This window comes from Filicampus tigris, chromosome 19, assembly GCF_054856515.1.
Source record: "Filicampus tigris isolate MCC_2025a chromosome 19, RoL_Ftig_1.0, whole genome shotgun sequence".
Classification (NCBI taxonomy): domain Eukaryota; kingdom Metazoa; phylum Chordata; class Actinopteri; order Syngnathiformes; family Syngnathidae; genus Filicampus; species Filicampus tigris.
In genome coordinates this window covers 3225692-3245963 of record NC_141235.1, presented here as the reverse complement: position 1 = coordinate 3245963, position 20272 = coordinate 3225692, and the positions used below count along the sequence as shown (strand labels likewise).

At 42.8% G+C, this 20272-nt stretch overlaps 2 protein-coding genes and 1 long non-coding RNA gene across 6 annotated transcripts in view; 1 reads left to right on the top strand and 2 right to left on the bottom strand.

Moving 5' to 3' along the window:
• Positions 1-10200, bottom strand: part of LOC147128904 (uncharacterized) — a 53300-nt gene extending 43100 nt beyond the window's left edge. For both annotated transcript variants that reach the window (XR_015082603.1, XR_015082602.1), the window contains exons 1-2: positions 10082-10200; positions 8732-8838 (exon numbers count right to left, since the gene is read on the bottom strand). This is a non-coding gene — a long non-coding RNA (uncharacterized LOC147128904). The remainder of the gene's footprint in view (positions 1-8731; positions 8839-10081) is intronic.
• gfra1b (gdnf family receptor alpha 1b) lies at positions 330-9903 on the top strand. The gene is made up of 10 exons (XM_086016910.1): positions 330-827; positions 939-1265; positions 2219-2302; positions 4530-4708; positions 5105-5277; positions 6233-6342; positions 6735-6869; positions 7172-7371; positions 8450-8497; positions 8698-9903. The coding sequence occupies exons 1-10, from the start codon at positions 788-790 to the stop codon at positions 8833-8835; spliced, it is 1434 nt and encodes a 477-aa protein (XP_085873036.1). The 5' UTR covers positions 330-787; the 3' UTR covers positions 8836-9903.
• Positions 10201-15235: 5035 nt separating the features above from the next.
• Positions 15236-20272, bottom strand: part of atrnl1b (attractin-like 1b) — a 68375-nt gene continuing 63338 nt past the window's right edge. For all 3 annotated transcript variants that reach the window (XM_086017211.1, XM_086017209.1, XM_086017208.1), the window contains 2 exons: positions 16865-16979; positions 15236-16772 (listed from right to left, as the gene is read on the bottom strand). In XM_086017211.1, the coding sequence (XP_085873337.1) occupies positions 16648-16772; positions 16865-16979 (240 nt within the window). In that variant the 3' untranslated portion in view covers positions 15236-16647. The remainder of the gene's footprint in view (positions 16773-16864; positions 16980-20272) is intronic.

The following is a 20272-nucleotide window of genomic DNA, read 5'->3' as shown; positions in this document are numbered from 1 at the left end:
CCTTGGGAAAAATAATGAATCAAATTTCAAGGTGAAAGAATGACATTTTAATGATTTTATTTTTTTATTCCGCCAAATTTGAATTTGACGGGTTGATTGTGGCGTGGGGCTACAGAAACGATGACAGCAAGAGCATTTATGACTTAGAATTACTCCAATTTACTAGGCTTCCAAATTTAAGCATAGGAGACATTTAACTTTTTGAATTTCAAGTGCATTGTGCACGTGTACCTAATATAGTGTCCGCAAAGTAGGTGACCCATTTAGTGCGCAGGGAGGGTGCACTTAATGAACTTGATGATGATGGTGGGCGAGCGTGGAACGTCACGCCCCTCGCCTCCCTCACCTCATCCCTAAAGAACCCACTTGGTCTTTTTCAGCCACCAGAGTCCGGACGCGCTCTTCTCACCTCCTCAAGCAAACGGGATTTACGCTATTATGATGGTGTTTTTATCTCTTTTGGGGATTTAAACTTGCTTGGACCAGCGGAGAAGAGCAATGATGGATTTTTAAACTTTGCGCGCCAGAGGGAGCGGAACTAGCTTCGCAAAACAATCGTTTTAAGAACAACCGTCATTTTCTAATACTTAGACGGCGTTGGTAGACGCCGCGGTGTGGACCTCGGGCTACGAGGTGACGCGGTGGATGATTCGGCGTAGTCCAAAAGGCGTGCAACGGATGCTTTTGCGCGGCTGGTGAGCCATCAGGATGCGCACGCATGATGACGACTTGTGTCTAACCGCTGGAGCACCGCTTTGAAAAAACAAAACAACAACAACAACCCACGATGATTTTAACAACTTTTGCCATCCTCTTGTCATTTCCCGGTAAGTCGTTTTTTGTGCATTCTAGTGTCGAAAGTATCGAGATGAGCTCTTTTTTCCCCCCCTCTCTAAGTGCGCGTAATAGTGAGTGAGATTCTTCCCGCAACTCCCTAGACTTGGTGTGCACCTTGAAGGTGGTCGCAGGCGAGCCCAGAGGAGGCTCCGCGCGCTTGGACTGCGTCAAGGCCAGCGAGCAGTGCCTGAAGGAGGCCACATGCAGCACCAAGTACCGCACGATGAGGCAGTGCGTGGCGGGCAGGCAGAGCGGCGTGAGCGCGGTGCACGGCGCGGCCGTGACGGCTCCGGAGGCGCAGGGCGAGTGCCGCAGCGCCATGGAGGCCATGAAGCAGAACGCGCTCAACCGATGCAGGTGCAGGAGGGGCATGAAGAAGGAGAAGAACTGCCTGCGCATCTTTTGGAGCATTTATCAGAGTTTACAGGGTACGGACCCTATATGCGCCTGCCACCGACTGTGTATGCGCAACAAGAATAACACGCACGAACAAACAGAGGCGTGCGTGCGTGCATGTGCACAAAGTATGGTTGTGTTTCCCTAAACTTTGAGCCAAGTTACATTTTCCATGAGAAAAATCTCACCCTCCCCCCCCAAAAATGAAACAGACAAAAATATACAATAAAAAGGTCATACATATCTCGATACAGGTTGCGAATCGACTCAAGCAAATGCAATGGTTAAATTCTGTTCGATTTAGTGGGATTACAATTTGATAACGGTACAGTTCAGTTCGAGATGGTATGATTCATCGAGTTTGTCATTTTACACGCACGAATTGACGTGTCGGTCTACTGTAAATGTGGTATTTCCTTCAAAGGTATAACAAAAGATGAGCATTTTTAAATGGGACGATTCGGTTGATGCTCTCGTAGCTTATCTTTCAAAATCAAATACAAACTGTTTCGTTATATACCTCGTACGCACATCGACACATGCATATAGATTTGGTGTCAGTACATACTACATACTAGCTATGTTAGCTTGTATGCTAACTGAACTGGTCAAGAACAAACTAAGCTAGAACAAGTGATAGGCCATTAATATGCACACTATTAAGGCGGGGGAAATATTACCATAACTTCTATCAATGGTCAGGGCATTTAACTTGATGTCCTTCCCACTGAGTCATGGAGCTCACTTTTTTTTTTCCTCTTCCTCTAGGTGGCTCAAAAGCTGAGTAACAGTAACTTTAGAGCATAATTACTTCTGTTGACACTATGTATCTGATCAAACATGTTTTAACAATTACGAGGAAGGAATCCAGAAAACCATACAGCCACCATAAGCCTGGGGAAGAATATACAGTATATTCATATTTGAGCATGTGGTTCTGTGCTTTTGTACATGATGTAATGATATGCCATCACGTTCCTCACAGGTAATGATTTACTGGAATATTCTCCATACGAGCCAGTCAACAGCCGCCTTTCGGATATCTTTCGCTTGGCTCCCATCATTGCAGGTAAGACCGTATGGTTTCATATTTAATTGATTTTTATATTTGCTAAGCATGTTGAGCGACAACGAAAGCACACAAACAAAAAGACCTATTAACCATCTGTCCGCAGCATTAGAGTGCGCGTTTGTTTGGAGGGCGTGGGCCGCACAGGCTGTCAATCAACCAATCGACACACAAAGAAACAAACACATATGCATCCATCTACAGTGTCCTTCATAATTATTATTGGCAGCCCTGGTTAAACGCCTTCAAATAGATTCCATTTTTATTGAAGAAGTCCCCAGACTGCAACCCTACTGAAAAGCTGTTGAGTGTATATACATAAAGAGCTCAAAAAATATAGATATATTTCTGTGGCAAAATGCTTTATTACATACTTTCCTATGAATGAATCCCTCCTAAGTAAATTTGAGCCTGCAATCAGACTGATTGCTGCTCTGGTTTGTCACACAAAGCATGGTAAGGATTGTGCAATGTAACATTTAAATGTGAGTTGTGGTTTCCAGAACGATTGCTCTTTTTTTTTTCTTTTTAGGGTATTTGCCGTTTTTCTTCACGCGCCGCAATCGGTGGAATGGGACCGCGGGAAAATAAATGGAATTGGAAACAAATGGTTGGGAGGTTCGCAGATAAGGAATAAGGCTCACCATGAATCAAAACAAGGACTGTTTTAACACAAAAGGAGAAAAACGGGTCACTTTTTTTTTTTTTTTTTGGTGGAGTGCAACATGGTGTGCTGGATGCAGTTGAGATAAGACCAAGTGACACGTGCCTGAGCATCCCTGAGCAGCTTGGATGTTCGTGCTGCATTTGGTAACAGGTTCGAGTAAATTATAATGAAAAGGATGAATTATTGACGACAAATAATATTATCAATGACGACAGTCAGAACAATTAATTGCCTTTCCGCTATACTGTACAAAAGACGCCATCTTTATCACTGAGCCCTGGTTAACCCTCACTTCCATTTAGCTTAATGCTAATAAACAATGCAAAACAATATAGACCGGCTAACGAATAGCATCGGTGACACAGCTCCTTTAAGCAACGCATGTCGGAACATAAATTTGAACGCGAAACGTAGACAATTAACGTTACTCACGTCACCGTAGTTGTTAAGACGCCCTGGCGATGCGAACTTGAACCAAAATGGAGCATGTTGCAGTCGGGGACACATTGACTGAGTCATGTGTCAAAGTGGTATATTATTGCATCACGACTCACAAAATACGTCAGGGAGCAACACACACACACACACACACACACACACACACAATCCGCGCGCACAAACACACACCGTTTCACATGGTGACTAACCTTGTGTCAATGTCCTGACATTGTACATTGTGTCACTTCAAAATGTTATTGAGAAAGCTCAGCATGACCCCACCAAGATGGCCGCACACCACACACACCAATCGTGGCACGTACACAAAACGACATGTCATCTGTATGCAAATGATTTCCCTAACGTATAGCTATTGATGAGCACTAGCCAAACGACTGTATGCCTTTAATTAGCCAATGCTAAGTATGGCCGCCTTTAAATCGTGAGTGCTTCACTGATGCCCAAGTCAACAAGATGGATCATTTCGATGATTTTGACATCTGTCATGTAGGCAACCAAAATAAGGAGACGTTTCGGGTGTTGATTTGGCACGCCATGTGTGAGTGAGAGTACCACCCGAGGGAGGTAGCGCTATTTGTTTTCCACAAGAAGCTTTGTCGGGGTCAAAGGTAAGATTCCAGCAATGGTGGGCTCGCTCAAGGGCAGAAACGTGAGATTTGTGTTGAGCCTTTTCGTGACAAATGAAATTCTAGGCATGAGAATCAAACAATTTATATTGTCAAACTCTTACAGAAATCACTGGCAGTGACACCGATGAAATAATTGATTACTTGGGATTGAAGTTTATGATGCATTTGAATTGCATTTACAAAAGATGGTCAAATGGAATTAGTCATGAAGGAGACAATATGACCTCCCGGTGGACTTATTAAGAGCAGAAAATGGGAAAGGTTTTCTCCGGCTGAGGGCGGTTTGCTTTATATGAAGAGTCACTGTGACCTCCAGCTTCAATGTCTTAGTCACACACACACACACACACACACACGTGCGCGCGCGCCCACACACAATCTGAGCCCTTGGCAACATGCGCACACACACACAAACAATGTTTCTATATGTACCATGGAATTGAGGTAAACTATTCAATCGCCTGTTTGTCAGCCGAGCCGGCGTCCAGCAAGGAGAACAACTGTCTGAACGCGGCCAAGGCGTGCAACCTGAACGACACGTGCAAGAAGTACCGCTCGGCCTATATCAACCCGTGCACCGGCAGGGTGTCGGCCTCCGAGGTGTGCAACAAGCGCAAATGTCACAAGGCCCTGCGGCACTTCTTCGACAAGGTAAGGCGGCCGCGCAGCCATTGCGTCGCTCCCCCCCCAAAAAAATACACAAAAGTGACATCGTACATGCCATAAGTCATTTTACCTGTAAGATTTGAAGGATTTCGCAATTTGCCAAAAAAGAGGCTTCAAAATCGTGAAAAATCAAGCGGTTCTCCCCTCTGTGGGCGTGGCCACTGAAAGCCACGCCCCACTCAACTGTCAATCAAATACTTCAACCTGCAAAATTGGATGGTGTTTTGTCCAGCATCTTTGCGACGGGAATATATTCCACCAAGTCATTTTCATGCGGCAACTACGAGGCACTCTAAAGGCCGGATCATGCCAAAGTGCATTACAGGGAGCCGTTTGGAAACAAATCTCTGAATTGTTTGTTCCACGTGTTTCCCAACCCAGGTGCCGACCAAATACAGCTACGGCATGCTTTTCTGCTCGTGTCCGGCGGGCGACCAGAAGGCGTGCGCCGAACGCCGCCGCCAGACCATCGTGCCGGCGTGCTCGTACGAGGACAAGGACAAAGCCAACTGTTTGTCTCTGCAGAACGCCTGCAAGACCAACTACATCTGCAGGTGGGTTCCCCCCCTCCCCGCCAGCACTTTAGTGACGCCCGTTGCCAACAGGCAGTCATTACGTTGAGAAAGCGATTGTGGTAATTCGCATTGTCTATTTTAAGAGGCGATAGGCACAGTTGTAAAGGCGAAAACAGAACATTTTTCATGTTAATGGGAAGAAAATTGCTAGGTTGGTTCCGGCCGACGTACGGGCCAACGTGTTTGCGCCATCCCTATCGTTTCTTCTTGTTTTGTGAATAGAGAAGGTCTCCGCTCAGAACTTTGAAAGCAAGCACTCCAAATTAGATGTGTGACGGAATTGACACCGGGTGTCAAAAGAAAGACACGTCAGCCGCTTGGAATTGTTGGAAGCGTCGGCAAATTGTGCCGGCCAGGCTGCATGTCGTTCTTAAGTGCTTTGTGACGCACTGCAGTTGGGCACGATAGAAAAACTCAACCGTTGTCTTGTTCGAGTACTGCCAAGGCCACACAATCCGACATGAAACATTTTTCAAGGTTTCATTCGGGATCGATTTGTGTAATTGTATTTAGCAAAAAAAGAAAAAAAAAAAAAAACAGGGACTTTGACGAGCAACTTCCAGACAGGAAGTCCACTCGTTTATCCTTCTAAATGTTTGATATCATTTTAACAACAGCAGTTTTATTTTCTTATTTTAAATTATTGGTTGGATTACTATAACGTGCTTAGTGTCAACATGCTAATCAGCATTGTCACGTTACGCTACTCCAAAAATAACAAATAAAGTTGACAGGAAAAAAAAAACTTTTGAGACAGTTCCGAGAATTTGAAATGGAAGCGGGCCATATTTTGCCGTGAACACCAAGGCTAACTGACTGGACCACAAACATCCACCCCCCCCCCGAAAAAATGTTCATTTCCCTCCGATATGTCAGGACTAAAAATGTGGCATCTCGTTCCGCCATTCGCGGTGCTTCTTGTGCTCGTTTCCAGGTCTCGACTGGCAGATTTCATTAGCAGCTGTCAGCCAGAAGCTCACTCCATATCGGGCTGTCTTCGGGAGAACTACGCCGACTGTCTGCTCGCCTACTCCGGCCTCATTGGTGAGCGCCGTTCTCGCTTTCATAAACCCCCCTAAACCTTGCCACTGGACTTAAAAAAAAAAAAAAAAAAAATGCATCAAACTTGCACTCATGCGACATCCGGAGCAGAATCTTGTGTGTTCAAGTGCCTCCCTGCAAGGTGTTGCCTTGTAATCTCAAATGTGTTTCGCTCAGATAAGACGAGCGAAGGGGACGGTTTACCGAACAAATTGATGGATTAATGTTATTTATGAGGAAAAATAACGAGGACGCCCGAGATGAACCATTTTTGGGGGGGGGCTAATAAACTCAACAGAGCATCATGACGTTTTATGAATCGGAAATAAATGGCGGCATCACCGGCGGTTTATGCGACCGCGTTTAGAACTTTGTATGAAAATATCATTTCTCAGGTACGGTAATCACGCCCAACTACGAGCGGTCCCTGGGCATCAGCCTGTCGCCGTGGTGCGACTGCAGCAGCAGCGGGAACAACAAGCCTGAGTGCGAGAAGTTTTTGGAGTTCTTCGCCAACAACCGATGCCTACGTAAGTGCAAACGCGACACTCTAAAAACAGCTGGGTTGAAAATAATAACACAATTTTCGGTTTTAAAAAAAAAAAAAAAAAAAAAAAAAAAAGGACCGACAATTTGACCCAAATTTCCCTAATTAGTAGTTTTGTACAAAACAAGGTGGGTCAAATTGACCCAATTTGTGGATTGGTCCATTTTTGACCCAAATTTGTGTTATTTTTAACCCAAGTGTTTTTTAGAGTGAACAAATTGCCAACAAAGGAAATCAAGCCCCCAACAATCTTTATAAGACGCTATACCTGATATGTTCCCGCAGGGAACGCCATCCAGGCATTCGGCAACGGCACCGACGTGGGCGTTTGGCAGCCTCAGCCCCCCATCGAGCCCACGGTGGCGTCACCCAGCGCCACTCGCCGCGGCAAAGACAGAAGCGGCGAAGCGGCCGACGCGCTCACCCGCCTGAGCAAACTGGACCTGGACGGCGACCCGTCGTTTCACATTTGCGGGACCTTACAGGTAGAATTTCGACATTCACAAAATCAGGTTGATTTGGATCTTCTGCCATCTAGTGGAACAATTCAATTGTTCTGCCTGTCACGGTATGTCGCTAGCATAAATAGATGAACAAATCGGGTGAAACCGGATAGTTTCTCGCAGTGCAGCGGTTGGGACTGACCGACTTACAAGAGCTCAGTTGGTTCGAACCCAAAAGTTGTGCCACTGTGATGCGGCAGCGGTGGTTTTATGTCACGGCGCTCACAATCCCGCCTCCTGGGCACGAAGATGAGACGTCGCACTTTCCAAAGCTGTCATGTCAAAGCTAATTGGTTGCCGCGGCAACGGCGGGACTGGCCCTCAGGGGTGTCTGAGACCCCGTTTAGGAGCGAGAGTGTGTGTGGGAACACATTGTCATTGTAAGGCTGCGCTCAATGTGTATTTTAGAGGACGATGTAGCATTTGGCCCCGATTCACACACCCCACTGCTCTCAAGTGGTCTTTGTCGAAGCAAGAACACGATTTATAAGGACGGGTCTCCCATAGACTGAAACCTTTTAAATTTGTCTTTTTCCCATTTTGCTTCTTCAATCTTCCCATTTTTATTTTGACTTTGTCGGATCAAGAACCCTCAATAACTGGCATAGAACAAAACCGACTTGAATGAATTGAAGTACTTCAATTGTATTTTTTTTTTTTTTTTTTTTCAACTGGCCTGATGCACCACTCGCCGCTGTGTAAATATGATTTAGCAGTTGAGTCTATTGATTTCTGCACTACCCCATAGCAATATATATATATTTTTTCAAAATAAGATATCTTCGATTTTAAGTGACACAATCTATCAACTTGGATTTTAATAGCAGTGATGTGATTGATGGCAGCTAAAAGGACCACCAGGACAGCGATTCATCATTCTTTAGGATTCTCCTTGTGGAGGGTTTGCCAATGCCTCATTGTAGTTTCCAGATAAGGATCAATCAATTACGTGTTCGGACCCAACTAATTATCTCTACCTTAGCCCCGCACCAACTCCATTTTGCAGCCTTAATGTTTTCATTCCAAATGGGATAAAACATTTTTAAAAATCTGCTTCCAGGCCCAAAAACTGGTGTCCAATCGCACAGAGGATTCTACACTGTGTGCGGTAAGAACATCTTACATTTTGGACATTTAAAGCAACACTCACATTAGTACACTGACAAGTAGTAATAAGGACAATGAATGTTTGTAGTTGCCATGACAACCCTTGTGTCACCTATTTGCAGTACTCAAAACTGGTAGCCTATTGTGTAAAAGTAGACAGTGTAAACTACTTTTGCCACCTCTGACTGTTTCCCCCCTCAGACGGGCGACTCAAACGCCATCGCAAGAAGCTCACCAGCCGAACTCGCCCGCCTACGTGAGTGGAGTCTGCTCCTTGCTCTGGCCTTCGCTTTCACGCCGGCGACAACATTCCAACTCGGAGGAGTCCCGCTCTTGTAGAACCTGAAGGATCAAGGACCAGAGTTGATCAAGGACCTTCCTGTACCTCGTACAAGGATTAGAACAAAAACAACAACAAAAAAAGTGCGAACACAAGGGATATTCACAGACTTTTAGGGAGGACTCGTTTTGGACCTTTAACGAGCACCCAGTGTGACGAAGTGTGGATCTCTTTCAAAATCTCTGCATAGGTGTGCTGTGGTTTGTCCCGTCAATTGAAACTACAATCGCTCAACAAAACGACAAGTTGAGTATTTCTGTCCAGCGAGGGTGTCCCTCCCCCACCCGCCCAACGAAAAAAAAAAAAAAGACCAGAGGGCCGCAAATGTGTCAGATATGCGGTACTGTATTAGGTCAGCTTTGTCGTCAAAACTGTTTGTGGGTTGAAAAAGAATATTTTGTAAATATCAAAACACGGAACATTGTCTGCGATGACGATTCAAGCTTCTTCAGAGGGAGCAATCATGCATTCAAAAAAGATGATTATTTCTTTCAGGGTCATGTGGTTAGCAAGTTTCAAAGGGAAACAGTGTTAACGTTGTCTGTTACCTCCATGTGGATAACATTGGTGGTTTTACACAACAACATTATCAAACATTTGGAGTGAGCGGGTTTCGCGAAACGAATGTGCACTGTTGGAATTAAATCTAGAACATCATGTGATGTGTTTTTAAAGAAAATAAGGCATCACCTTGACAAAAACATTTTATGGCCAGGCCTCCTCAATGCACTGAAATGTGTTATTTATGGAAATTGACCAGAACTGTTTTGTAACATGAAAAGTATGAAGACTCGTTTTGTTTTATTATAACTAATTTAATAAATTATAGCAATTCAAAGGAGCCAGTATTATATCAAACTTAAAAAAAAAAGACTGCCTGTCATGAACAACCACACTAATAAACAAAGATTTCATTCAACAGTAATTAAACATCACAATAATTATTTTAAGGGTAGGAAAAACATTCCTGTAATGAATAAAAATGTCTGAAAATCACTTCAATGTAAAACCCAGACTCCAAGTAATAAGTGTGTCAAGAGTCAATAAAAAAATTATGTTTTTGCAAATGTGTTGACCTTTTAGTGCTTATGTCTGTAATAATCAGAGGGCTGATTTGATTACACTTCAGTACTTGGCATTTATGTTTTGTACGTCAGCCTACAAAAACCTAGTAAATCAAGTTGAAAACAAAATGAAAAATGACTTACAGCAAATGTTATGGTTCCAAAATGAAAAATGACTTACAGCAAATGTTATGGTTCCATTTCAAGTCAAATAAAAGACGGAATAAGGTCCTTCCTTCGTGAAGTCAAAGCCATCTTGAATGAACGGATCAACCAAGAGTAATCAGGTGCACACGCACCTGTTCTTGATTGGAAACTAGAAAACAAGCGGACCAATCTGTGTGTAGAGGACGGGGCCAGGAGGCGTGGCTTAAGAACGGACATGCCCAAAAGCCTTGTAGAAAGTCTTGCTAATGCTACGTTCATACCGCAGGTCTTAGTGCTCAATTCAAGTTTTTTTTTGTTTAAGCGTTCATATTACATTATGAATACGACCTCGGTCTTGTCTGCTGTATAAACACATGCGTCGCCAAAGTGACCCGCATGCGCAGAAGAGGCGACGTCACTCATGACGTTATGTTTACGGAAGTCAATGTGGTCCGGTGTCGGGGAATTTCTACGGTGAAGCGATTCGCTAGGAGGTAGAAATAAATAAGAGTATTTGGGGGAAAATTATGAGGCGAGGCTTTTCTATCTCATTTCATTGAGGGATCACTAACGATGACGTCACGTCATAACCGTGTGTAAAGAATGAATCGATCTGGACCAAACCGTGGCTGAATTAGTACTATCATCATAAATGTCCACTTTATGTTTCATGTTTCAAGTGGGATTAAACTAAAGTAAAATATAGTCAATACTGTTCCTCATAAAAAACACTTTGCAGATTCGATCCCCTGCTTTCAGCACTTTCCGTGGAGGAGAGCAAGGAGCGCATTTTGGGCTCCGGATGACGTCAATGTCGGATACATGCGCCCTGGCCGTTCAGAACGCCATCGCATTGCAAAAAATTGTATCCGATTTAGGACCACATATGAGAGCGACCGAGGTTGGATTTCGAGCTGTTTGTTACTCCCAATTGAGGTTTACTCTAAAAGTGGCGCGTGAAACAAAAAAGTTAACCAAAAACCATGTATTTCATCTAGAGTGTGTGACAACTTTTTTTTTTTTCCAAACCTTTATTGATCCAGGCAGGTTGCAAAACCAGCCTGGCAGCAAACAAAGTAAAATGCTTAAATAATTGTTCATTCAGTTGAGCTCAGCTTAATTGAATTTAGTTAACAGTTAATAACTTCTAGCTAGCATGTAATGTGAAACACCGTAGATGTGCGATTGGACATTAGCATCGACCTTACAGTAATTATAAGCTTTCCAACAACTGCAACTTAAAGGGGAAGTTAAGTCAACCTTTTTCTTTATAATGTATTCTATGCAGCCCCACAAGACTAAAGACGGCTTGTTTAGTTTAAGTGGCAAAATACACTCATTTTTAGCCATCTCAGTGGGCAGCCATTTTGTCTTGTACCGCCACTTGCTGTCGCCTTAAGATGCCATAGCAGTACCTATAAGGCTCAGCTTGCGAACGTCACATGACCAAACTGAAAACAGGTGAGCTGTGACGGTCGTTACTTGAGCCCATTGGCACTGCGAAGTCATTTTCAATCGACATATGCAACCCTTATTACTTAATCCTGGCTTTTCCCAGCCGTTCAGTGACTTTCCACTATTGTCAGTCACATCACATCAGAGCGACGCAGGCGGACAAGGACGCCAGCCTGAATAGAGGACAGACTGTAGAGACAGGAAGGAGGAGGATTTGGGAAGGTGGGGTGGGGTGGGGGAGATGTCTGGTCGGGAATATGGCCCACCTGTTTTAACACAGTGATGGACTACTGGACCAGGAGAGAGCACATAAGATTTATTAGACGTGCCAGCAGCTCCAAAAAGACACAAAATGTCCTCTACGTGTCAGGCATGGTGACAAGATGGCCACTGTGGAGGGATACCTTTAGATGAGACCCGCGTGCGTGTGTGTGCTTTTCGTATTATATATTTTAAGCACATTGCCCAAGCATGCTTGTATGAAAAGGGCATGGCATACATACATACAAATCCACACATATTTCAGAAAACCTTGCAATATACTTGTTAAATTCATAAATATTATTGCTACCCACCCACGTTTTACGCTTCCATTACCAGAGAGGCAAGTGGTTCGGCGTTAGCTGCTACGCACGGGTGCCGTCTAATTACTGAAACTTTGACCATCACAACTCTTCTCTGGAGTAGCACTCGAGCACTTGATTTTTTTAAATTTTTTTTAAATGATGCGCATACCTGCCTTTTGAGTGTGCAATCACACATTTGGATCTCTTCAGTGGCATTCAGGAGCACAGATAAGTGATAAATCAGCCGCGACTTCAGTCTACATAAAAAAAAATGTATAAAACTTTATAAACCCCTCAAATAAGTAGGTAAGAAGAAGACTATGACCTTTAATAGAGCGGCTTGAACTTTCTTTGGATTGCTTTCCTTCTGAAGCAGCAGGACTCTTCCTAGAGCTAAACGCCTGCCTGTCAAAACTTTTGGGGAAGAAGTCATTCCAAACAAACAAAGTACATCAACAAAGTTGTGATAAAGACTGTGAGCATGTACAATGGATATAAAAAGTCCACGCACCCTTCTTCATAGAGTTGCAGGAACTTCTGTCAAGTGCTGGCTGTTTAGAACATGTGACAACAATCTCCTGCCTTCATGTGCCTCAGCATTTACATCGACATTTAGCAAAAACAGTCTTCAGCTTGACCTAGGGCCGTAAGTCAAGGTGAAGGGAATTACGAACAGTTCAAAATAGTGGTCAGTATTAGCACACATTTCCTAAGCTTCCTGTGGAAAGCAAAACAATGTCAGGAAAAGCCTACTAGAACAGCTCAACTATTTGGCAGATTTTAATGTGATTGAACACAGCCACATTCCGAGTTTGTAACTCAATAACTATCAATAATCAAGTAACTGGAAATAAATGACCCCAAAAATGGCATTTGAGCAAGGCAGACATTTGGTCCAACACTACAATTTTTGTGTGTTTTTTTTTTCAAAACTAAATTCATCTAAATATTTTCAACAGTCGTCTCTGCCGTGTCCCAGAAAATAGGCGCAAAACAAACGACGAGTGAGATGGAGGACAACAGTGTGACACCTCCGGATACAAAATGGATCGTTTGCAGCACACGCAAAAAGTGGGCGATAAGCAGCAGATGCCAATCATGGCGCGGATGGAAGCCTGAGGGCGGCTGCCACAATGCCAGAGACAGAGGCAAAAACCCCGAAAACAGTGTAGATGGAATTATGATATGGAAAACGTTCCAACACAAACTGTCACATTAAAGTTGTCTTTTTTTTTTTTTCTTTTCTTTTTAGGGTTGTCAGACAGTGAGTGTACGTTTTGGGAGTGTCAACTATGATAAATTTCTGCCGCAGAAATGAGAAAGTATTGCAGCACAGCATGATGGGAGTGTTCTTTTCCTCCTCTTTGTTGTCCCTCATAAGTCATGATTTTTTTTTTTTTTTTTTTTTTAAATACATGCCACAAGAAGTATATAAATAGTCCAGTTTTAACAGCACAGTGCTTACATTTGTCGATTAATAACACTGGTCAACATTTTTTTTTTTTACGACTACGAAATCTAGATTAATTTTGTGCACAGATTCTGAATCCGATATGTCATAGTAATCTATTTAGCAATATTTATGAAGTAAGGGTTAGGTTCAGCGACAGATTTGATTTCTTTGTGAAAGGTCATTGCAATAAATTCCCCTACATGGTAAAATCGGTATTTGCGCAAGCTTTTAGAGGTCAGACTTCAAAACAAAAAAAAAAATGAAAGTACATTTCATTATGTCAAAGGAACGTCCAACTTGTGGGAGATAAGTATGGATCAACTTGGCTTGGTACACTGTACACGAGAGTACTGTGAGGATAGACGCCTCAATGATGAATGTACAGCCTTTGTCAAGTCATTTCTTTGGCTCATAACTGTTGTATGTAAAGCCCAATACAGCAGAAATACAAGCTGGAGTCACCTTAGTGACAGTTTGAATTGCAGTGTCGCCAACACCTGAGTGAATCCATTAAATGACAAAGCGTGGCTCGGCTAAGAGGAAGTCCAATAGTTTGCTTGGCTTGTCCCATGATGGGATTTCTATGAGTCAAATTGAAAGATTGAAGCTCCTCTCTCATCAGGAGTGACTCACCACATTTCTACTTTTAGCCCCTCAAGGCTCTGTTGCAAGTGGTGATACCTCCTGCAAAATTGGCTGATGATGTCATTTTCTGGCACAGTCAGGCAGGCGGCACCCCTTCATTTAACAAATGAAGGACACGAGGTCTTTTTTTTTTTTTTTTTTTTTTTTTAAAATCAGACGATGAAATTGAAATTGGCTTCCGACTAATTTTGTTAAGTTTCCCGTCTATTGGCTGCAAAACGGGCATCCGTCATAGGCGGAATGCCCAGCTCTGTCAGCCTACCGGTATTAATCTAACAGTCTACTGGTATTTCTCTATCGATCCACTGTATCAATGCATCTAGTCGACCAGTATCTATCTACCAGTATCAATCTTTCTTTCAGTACCAGTCTACTCGCATAATTCTACAGTATCAATCCACTAGTATCAATGCATTTAACTATCCGTCTACCCACTAACCGACAGTTATCTAACTAGTCTACCTTTATCCTCAAATCGACTAGTATCCTCCAGAAGAAATGCTGCAAACACTTATTTATATATAGTATAAACACTTTTTCAGACAGATTAAAGTGGCCTCCAGTTCAAGTGCGAACTTGCTATAATTTATCGTCGATGTAAACTCTCTCTAGGGTCAGGCAAGAATGTGGTTGCACATTACAACAAAGAGTGACATGTTTCTTTCACATCTCGTTTCTGACTATTTAGGAGTTCAAAGGAGATTACTTGCCCTTCATTGCTTCCTTCCGAGCAGCGCCTGCGTTTGGTCAGAACATTTTAAAAAGACACAGCACATGAATAAGGAGAAGCGATAGGTCGACCTTCATGTCGACAGTAATTCACATTGATTTAAACGGCAGCCTTTGTTACCTCCACCAAGGCGGTCGCGACTCTTACTACGTTTAGTGGGATTACACAAAGGCAACTTACTCACTTTTGGAGAGTGGCGGGCCAAGGAAGGAGGAACCTGGATAAACACTCCAAAATCAAGAAAGATCTTGCAAAGACAATACTAAAAAAAAAAGAAAAAAACTTTAGGTGAACACAGGTTACAAGGAACATGCAACAAAATCATTCGTGTATTACATATCATTCATAAATCAATATACATCTTTTATTTAGGGAAACATGGAAATTCCACGCCCCAGAATGTTGACATCTTTACCTACTTATGCTTTTAAGTGGACAGCGTTCTTTCTTATTAAAAAAAAAAAGGAAAAGGAAAAAGCGGGGGAACGAAACATGCATTCCGCGACATAAGCAAGCAAAGGAAAAAAAAAAAAAACCTTGGCATTTTTCTTTTCTTTTAATATTCCATCATGTCGTTCATCCTTAAAATACATTGATGACTACTGACAGGCAGTCTCTCTCATCTCCTGCTCTTTTGTTCTTTCCTTTTTGTTTCCAGCGAGACCCTGATTCCTGTGTAATGACACTGTACAAACACACACACAATAAGGAACGTAAGCTTACGTACTCCGCTTTTAAGAGATGCAACATAATGACCATTTCTGCGACAACAATGCCCGAGGGGGTTTAAAAAACCAACAAACAGCATTTTAAAAAACAACCTACTATCAAAAGTCATTTAAATGTGCTATTACACAGGAATCGTGTTAAATATCAAAACATCGACAGAAATGCTCTTCTTCACAATTGTGTCGTAAATATAATAAGGGATAAATGAAAATATCTGGCCCAAATCTGTCTTAGAAAGCGGACAAACGACAGGAAATATCAAGAGAGGAGAGTGACAAAAGACTCACGTTTGTTCAAAAGCAAACACTGTACAGCTTTGAAAATTCGGCCCTCCGCTCTCGTCCGGCAATACAAAAGGTAACAGTGGGATAAAGTCATAGAAAACAAAAGCAGAATGTCCTTGCTTCAAGTGTATTACGTCGCCCCGTGTCCCAAAAGAGACGCAAAAGCAACCAAACAGAACGTTGAGGCAAGATTTTCCAGTTTTCTGAGTACAATAAATGCTAAACGAGACATCGGGTGCGATTGTAGTGCGCAGATTTCCTTCAGGCAGCAAACCGGTGGAGCTTGGAGCACCGTGAAACACTTGTGGCCGTGCAAAAAAAAATGAAAATAAAAAATACAAAAACAAATTAAGGAATAATAATCAGGCAGCATGTAACAGGCGTCGGCCAGCTTTAGCTTCAAATGAACTGCATAGCGATTAGCTTTTTTTTTTTGCTTTTTTTTTTTTATTTTACTCATGCCGAGCAAAAGGAACATGGAGGCTTCTAAACACAAACGAGTGAAGCTTTAAACAAAAATCCTCCGTTTCCAGCTTTTCGGTCCTGCGGGTTCTCAAGTTCCTTCGTCGCAGGAAAAAGTCAAGAACAGTTGCGCTCGGGGTTCTTCATTTCTATCCCCTGGAATTATACTGTCACAGCCAAACAGGCTCTCCTCCGTGTCGACGTCTCTCGGCAAGGGAACGTCGTCCGCCGGGAGGCCGAGGCAGTTCGGGGCAGCGAGAGCGCAAAAGATGGCGCTCAGACGCAGGTGCCCTGGTGTGTTGGCGCCAGGGCCTTTCGGTTCTTTAACAACTGCGATTTCTCCTTGAAATCTGATGGTTTCTGCTGGGAAACGTCGATCAGTGCGCTGGCGACGATCAGGCCTGTCGTTGGGGGGACAAAAGGACGATGGGCGAAATAAAGGACGGAATAAACTTGTCCAATTCATATGAAATTCAAAGAAAATATTTGTTACCCGACTGGCCGGGCGGAGGTAAGTTGGTGGGTCCCGACGGCAGCCGCATGAGGACAGTCAACACCGCAGCTTTGCCTCCAGAACATGGCTCCATGGCAACGGGTTTTGGCGCACCCTGTGGAGGAGGTCAACGAAAAACAAATCAAGCGCAGAAAGGCGAATTTGTTTCTTGCTAGCGTGAGGACACTAAACATCAAGGGGAAATATTCTCTTAAAAGGATCAATTGGTGTAAATGTACATTTACATTACTTACTTTGTCCGTACTGTGGCTTCACATTAGTTCAATCTACAACATATTCCCCACTTCTGGGGTCATAAATCTTTCCAAATCAGAAATAAAATACATAACTAAGATTCACTGGTCGATATATGGAATTTTTTATCTATTCACCGATAAAAAAAAAAAAAAAGTTGATCGCACCCAAACGTGAACTGAATATTTGTTTTTACACCGTAACAACATTAGTAGTTCTGGTTTCGCAATCAAGTTTTCAGAGGCTAATTTACGTGTGCGGCGACTGCCGAATGAACCATACGGACCAGCAGACAGTCAAATCTATCGCGGCGGAGATGAGTCGCCCGCCTCCCAGGACAAACACTTTAATTGGTCACACAACAACAACGACGACGACGACGACGAAGACGGCGATAACACTTGCGTGTCCCCCGGCCTGACAGTCGGTCTGTTGAGAAAACCAACACTTAAGACTTTGAGAGCCACCAAAGTGCTCGTGTCTCAAGCGTGAAAAACATGTCATCCTTACAATGAACGTCAAGGGGTTTTGGCGGCGTGTTTGGGAGAAATTGGGGAGTAATAACACGTCTGACCACAATTGACTTCTTTGTGTCTGCCAGCCTCCAAATTGTGATGACAGAGAGCTCAGAGTGTCCGAAAACAGGAATGTGTGCTGAGGCACTGATTAGTTTCTGTTTATCGAGTAGATTTATTCATTTGGGTATACTGAAGGAGACTTTTAATTTGAGTACTTAATGTTTTTGCTTTCTGCTTTGCTTTGTGATTCAACCAATTTAGTTTAACCGTCAACTTACTGTTTTATCCATTCAATGTTCACAAATTCCCCCAACTATCAAAAAAAAATAATAATATATACATATATATATTTTATACTGTAAATACTATACTTATTACTTAAATGTAGTACTTAAATACTGTATATTTACGGCATTAAAATAGTTTGACAGCATCATCCCAGATGCGACCACAAGGACTAGAGGGGAGGTGTGGATTTTCAAGAAATGCTGATTTACCGTGAAAAGTAATTACATTTAATAACACACATGGAAAGGTGACATAATTGAACAAATTCCACATTTCCCCACATTACTTAGCGAGGAGAATCAATCGTTATAATGTTATCTGACTCTACAATGTGCAAATAGTTAATCCCTTATGTGCGCATAATACGTGCCACAAACAGCTGTTGCCAATGCTAGCGGGTTAATGCGGCTAACTGATCCACGATGATTCGGACTATTATAACTGTAGGACACGAGCGCAGATCATATACTTAGTTTTCATCCTCAGCTCTGTGCCAAGAAGATCAATGAGGTTAGGTAATAAGGAATTATAAAGCAAACATTACATTAAATGCGTTGGAATGTAAGGAAACCTTTTTTTTTCTTTTTTTTTTTTTTTTTAAACCCACTAAGTACTGGTAAACCTCCATACAATGTGAAAAATGTTGTTGTTTTTTTTGCTGAACCCTTGTACATAACTCTCCCTGGATTTGTATTTTAAAAATGCAAAACATGTATTATTCACGCTAAATTATGCTCTCTTGTATAACATGGCGTCAGCTACTCCTCGTCCATCGTGCTGCTTTAATTGCATCATATTTTTCCCATAAAGTTTGTCTGGCCCTTGGAGGACTGAAATGGCCCTGATAGAAAAATGGCTCCACACCCTTGTTATGAACAATATTCATAAATACCGTGATGAATAACTCAAAATGGATGTAAACACAAGGGGACTCAAATTAAATTCAACCGTGTATGCGAGATAGACAATATGTTTCCGTCACGGAATATGAATATTGATGTGCAATTCACGCAAGCCAATTAGGTCATGTGACGAGAGGCAAACATTAGCGTGCATCTGCTCGGGCGCAATGGTGACGGGGGTGGGGGGGAGGTTTGGGGGGGGTCAACGTGCTCCGTCTTGCACTGGAATCCAAGGGCAATCAGGTTGTCAGTCGGCTTCACGGGCACTCAGGTGATCCCCGCTAATGAGTAGCTACATTCCTGCAAAAAGAAAACGGGGCCTAAATTGTCTCGTGCTAATCTAACGATAAATCAGAATCCACCGCATTACGTTGCTTACATGGATGACTGGGTGGGACGTCATTACTGCTCTTCCAAACAAAAGTCAAAACATTGGCATGGATTGTAAAGCGTGGAAATGTCGCTTGTTTCCCTTTTCTTGGACCGGTTGTTAACTTTGAAGAAACAAACATTTGATGTTAACGGGACATATTTTGTTGATGTTAGGGGAACCAAACCAAGGCTCGACCTAGCATGATTGGTTTAGTGAATGAAAAGCCCTCAATTGTACTCAGTGTGGCAACAAGCTGGCGGCACAAACTGGCGGTCGGTGAAACGTGTTGTCAGTGTCCTCTTTGACATCAACGAGTATTTCTAACAGTTAAGTGACGCCAGATGCTGAGCAATTAGGCTTATGGGGGAAAAAAAAGGAGCTTTATGTTGATACAGTTCACGTTCAGCTCCTGCCAAACAATTCCATAAAATAATTGAGTCGTCCGTTTCACTTGACTCAGCAGCGTTTCAAATGAGCTGATGTACACGTAACGTGGTCGTTTTTGCGTAAACGTATTCACGTGCTACAATTGACTTGAAGGAGAACGCCACCCCTGCTGTCGCCTTGGCAACTCTGTCAGTCAACGGCCTCTTCTTTAGCCTTGCCCGTTTCCTCTCCTTGTGGCAATTAGTTTCTTCTTTGACAATCATGCTATGTTTTTGTGGTCCAACAAAAATGACAAGTGGAGCCTCAAAACCTGAGGGGGACACATTTTTTTTCCATTGAAGCACATCAGTACACGTGTGGTGTTCAATCGCTTGGCGCGCAGTGGGGCCATAAGATCATGAAAAGTATTGTATTTTCATTCATGGGGGCGGCACTTCATCAACAAGCCGCTGTATTAAATGTGTCAACTCGTGTGCAGATCCGTGTGTCTGGAGCGTGCAGCTAAATCAAATGTCAGATTTTCGGAGGTTTTGTCTTTCCTTGTACCAAACTTGCACCAACCATAGAAAAAAAAAATCTTTATAGATATTGTGAAAATGGGTTTGTCTGCAGGCAATATTAGAGGCAAGAGTTTGTGGTTTAGCCTATATACTGTGTGATTTTGTTTTATGCCGTATAATTATGA

Coding starts and splice junctions, on each gene's coding strand:
- gfra1b (XM_086016910.1), top strand. CDS start 788: ATGATTTTAACAACTTTTGCCATCCTCTTGTCATTTCCCG. Junction 828..938: donor CATCCTCTTGTCATTTCCCG/GTAAGTCGTTTT, acceptor GCAACTCCCTAG/ACTTGGTGTGCACCTTGAAG. Junction 6,870..7,171: donor CGCCAACAACCGATGCCTAC/GTAAGTGCAAAC, acceptor ATGTTCCCGCAG/GGAACGCCATCCAGGCATTC.